Genomic DNA, 3,862 nt, shown 5'->3' with positions numbered 1-3,862 from the left:
CATGATTAGCTATAAGTGCTACAGTAATCTACATGTGCTAATGACGGATTAATTAGGCTCAAAAGATACGTCTCGCGGTTTCCAGGCGAGTTATGAAATTAGTTTTTTCATTTGTGTCCAAAAACCCCTTCCGACATCCGGTCAAACGTCCGATGTGACACCCAAAAATTTTCTTTTAGCGAACTAAACAGGCTAAGTCATATAAAACCTTTAGTTTTCCTACAAACAGTCGTACTCCCTCCGTAAAAAAAAAACTTTTTTTGGGACGGAGGGAGTACCCATCACGACTAACGAGAGAGCATCATACTTGTCATCTCCTCATTTATTAGTAAAAGACTCCATCACTCCTGTCGATGATAAAAAAGAAAAAAAAAAGAAAAAAATCCACATATTGCTTCCCTTCCATAGTTTAACGTTTATATATATTCACACACATACATGGCACGAACAATTTAAAATGTTCCAAATTGAAACAGGGATGCTCACAATTAATTTAGACGTCAACAAAGATGGGACTCAAAATCGAATCAGAGGCCCATGACCCCTAGAGCAACGGCAAGATGGGCAATGGCCTGAAACGCTGAAGCAACCTTCTTGATGGGAGAGTCTGACGCTGGCATTTTCGTCGATTTGAGCAGGGCAAGCATCACAAGTTTCCCGCCCCACCAGCAAGCCGGAAGCGTCGGCTGCTGTCCGAGGTTGGCTCCTGTAATTGAGATATATCACACCAAAATGACATGAAAAAAAAGTGAAGATGTTTTGTATTTAGTTGTTGGTTGTTAATTGAAAGCATTTTACACCAAAATAGAACTGATTGATCACATGGAATTTCTGATATATCATTTATGTATGTACTCGATGCAACTAGCTAGGCCTAATACTTTATTCATGTGGATACTTAAAAAAATCTTTAAAATAAATCGATATATGGGGTTGGGATTACTTAGTTTTGAAATCCTGCATCCACCATTCTTCGATGCTCACAGTGATGGAGGCATGGAGCCAGAAATTATCAAAGAATAAAACTAAGTTAGACTCAACTAATCAGTTGTTCTTTTTTTTATTTCCAAAATTTACATGGTGATTTGAGAGAATTTTAACAAGATTCGGGAAACAATCCTATGGCTCAAAGTCCTAGATACATTGGACTGCCTCCACTCCTGGATGCGTATGGGCTACTTGTAGCAGATATGGTGGTACATACAACTTACATTGCGATTAAATGGATCAAATATAAGTTACAATGTAATTATACTATAATTATATATATATATATATATTTAGAAGAAAAAATATCGATAAATGTATAGCAAAATCGTTTTGTCATGGTGACTATATTGTCATACTTGTGATACGCAACAACTGACCTTATGGTGCACATGAGCTCATTGTAGTGGTCATAGACGGCGAGGGTGTAGCCGAGGACGCCGGCCATGGCTAAGCCGGTGAGCCAGTAGACGAAGAGGGCGACGACGAGGCTGTGGAGGACGACGCCGGCGATCACCGGGAAGATCACCCACCACATGCCCAATCCCGTCACGGCCATCGCCGACTTGGCGCCGTCGGCGACGAGTTCCCCGCGCAGCAGCGTCCCGTTCACGAAGGAGACCAAGCACAGGAAGTACGGGCCGGAGAACACCGCCGCGTCAAACACCACCAACCCCGCCGGCGGCGGGAACTCCGGCAGCATCATCATGGTGACGATCCCCGCGAACGCGGCCGTCCCGGCGACGATGAGGGAGAGGAGGCACCTCTTGGATGACTCGCGGTGGGCCCTCTCCGCCTCGGACTCGTACGCCGGCGTCGCCTCGGCGATGGCGGAGTGGTGGTGGCGGCGGCGCTCCGCGACGGCGTAGCCCAGCACGGCGGCGGTGTAGACCGTGCCGAGGAACATGCCCGCCGCGCCGGTGGCGTCGGCGAGGAGGAGGAGGAAGGCAACGCGGACGAGGACGGCGGCGCGCGCTGCCGTGCTCCACGACACGGCGGCCGTCCACACGAGGAGGTAGCCGCCGATCAGCGGCGACAGCCTCCACACGGCCGCGGCGAAATAGTCCTCCTCTTTCTCAAAGCCGCCGCGGCCGCGGGGCAGCAGGGACGCCGCGGCGGCGACGAATAGCAGGGACAGGACGCACATGGCGACCTGGGCGGCGCGGGGTAGCGCCGCCGAGGCCGAGCTTGCCTTCTCCTCGCCGTCGTCGGCGACGGCGGTGGTTTCCATGTTAGCCGGCGCCTCGATCGTCAATTAGGGTTTTCGATAGCGAACATACGTACGTGTACACGTATTATGAAGATAACATAAATAATTATATAATAAAATCGAATTGCATACATATTCCGTATATATTCTGCATCAAAGCAATTCTTTTCTATGGAAAATCGTGTTGAAGTTTCTACTTTACATATTCATGTGACTTCAAAAATTAATTAATACTTTGAGCAACCATATAAGATGGATGAGGCGTGATCAAATTCATATGGAAACATATATATATGATTTTTCTTCTTTTGTAGGGGAAAAAAATCCAAGCTAGCTCATCTACCCGTGTTCTGTAGTCAAATTTGGCACAAATTAAAGTATTAAAAAACATGCGTGGATCAGACAAATTAACTTCCAATCATACATCTTGCATATATATGTCTAGACCGAACAATCAACAAATTAGCGATCACATTCTTATAGAAAAAAACATATACACGTCTGGAACATGCATGGAACAGCGGGAAACTATTTTAATCCCTCGAGGGGATGTCCCCTCGTTATTTGCATGTCCCCTTATTGCGAGATACAAAAGTTGAATTTGAACTTGCATGTTTTTGGGTAGTAGTAATATATCACGCGTTAATACATCTTCTTAATTTTTTTTAATTTTTTTATAAACATTTGAATGACATGAAAACAACGAGGGGATATCCACTCGAGGGATCAAAATCCACTCCCATGGAACGGTAAATCAAAATGTTCCAGGCTAAAAAAAGGTCGATAATTTGATCTATTGAAACTACACAATTAATAATTGAGGTCAAGAATATATTCATGGATCCGGCACATTAATTTCTAGAACAATGACAAGATGGGCAATGGCCAGAAACGCTGAAGCAGCCGTGTTGATGAGAGAGTCTAACGCTGGCACTTTCATCGATCTCAGCTGAACAAGAATCGCAAGCTTCTCGTCCGACGAGCAAGCCGGAAGCGTCAGACGCCGTCCGAGGTTGGCTCCTGTAAAATCACAGCTAAAATTAATCATATGAAACAGCAAGCAAGATGTGTGTATGGATTATATATATTGATCGACCGATCTTTAAACGTATTTCACAACTGACTCTCTGAACGTATTGTGACCAGGGATCGCAATTTCGGTCCCACCGGGAAGTGATTATCTCAACCAGAATTTTAGGTTTCTCTCATATTTTTGTGAATTTGGTCAAAATTTAGTCAAATTCAGTTAAATTATGCTAAAATTTCACAAAAAAAATCGGTCCAAAAATTAACAAAAATCCCAATATTTCGGTAGAACCGAAATGAGCGAAGTTTTGGACGAAATTGAAATCGAAAACCCTGATTGTGGCCGTGTTTAATTCAACTTCTCACACTTGTGACTATGAGCTAAAATTAGTTTCTTTTTGAAAAGATCATATTATATACTACTCCCTCTGTTTCATATTATAAGACTTTCTAGCATTGCTCACATTCATAACGATAAGTCTTATAATATGAAAGACGTCAATTGTTCGATTTTATCATTTACTCCCTCGTCTAAAAAAAAAGCCAACCTTAGTATGGATGGAACACTTCCAATTAAGGACAACAAGTCTGTCCCATCCACCTAGTACAACAAATCTGTCACATTCATGTCAAGGTTGG

The 3,862-nt window shown here is 43.7% G+C and overlaps 1 protein-coding gene across 1 annotated transcript; it reads right to left on the bottom strand.

Moving 5' to 3' along the window:
• Positions 1-365: 365 nt before the first annotated feature.
• Positions 366-2,238, bottom strand: LOC136353835 (uncharacterized). Its single transcript, XM_066305084.1, has 2 exons — positions 1,368-2,238; positions 366-706 (listed from the first exon to the last, which is right to left on the bottom strand). The coding sequence occupies exons 1-2, from the start codon at positions 2,216-2,218 to the stop codon at positions 517-519; spliced, it is 1,041 nt and encodes a 346-aa protein (XP_066161181.1). The 5' UTR covers positions 2,219-2,238; the 3' UTR covers positions 366-516.
• Between the last annotated feature and the right edge of the window lie 1,624 nt (positions 2,239-3,862).

Source organism: Oryza sativa, chromosome 11 (genome assembly GCF_034140825.1).
Source record: "Oryza sativa Japonica Group chromosome 11, ASM3414082v1".
NCBI classification, from domain to species: domain Eukaryota; kingdom Viridiplantae; phylum Streptophyta; class Magnoliopsida; order Poales; family Poaceae; genus Oryza; species Oryza sativa.
This window is presented reverse-complemented; position numbering and strand designations above follow the sequence as displayed.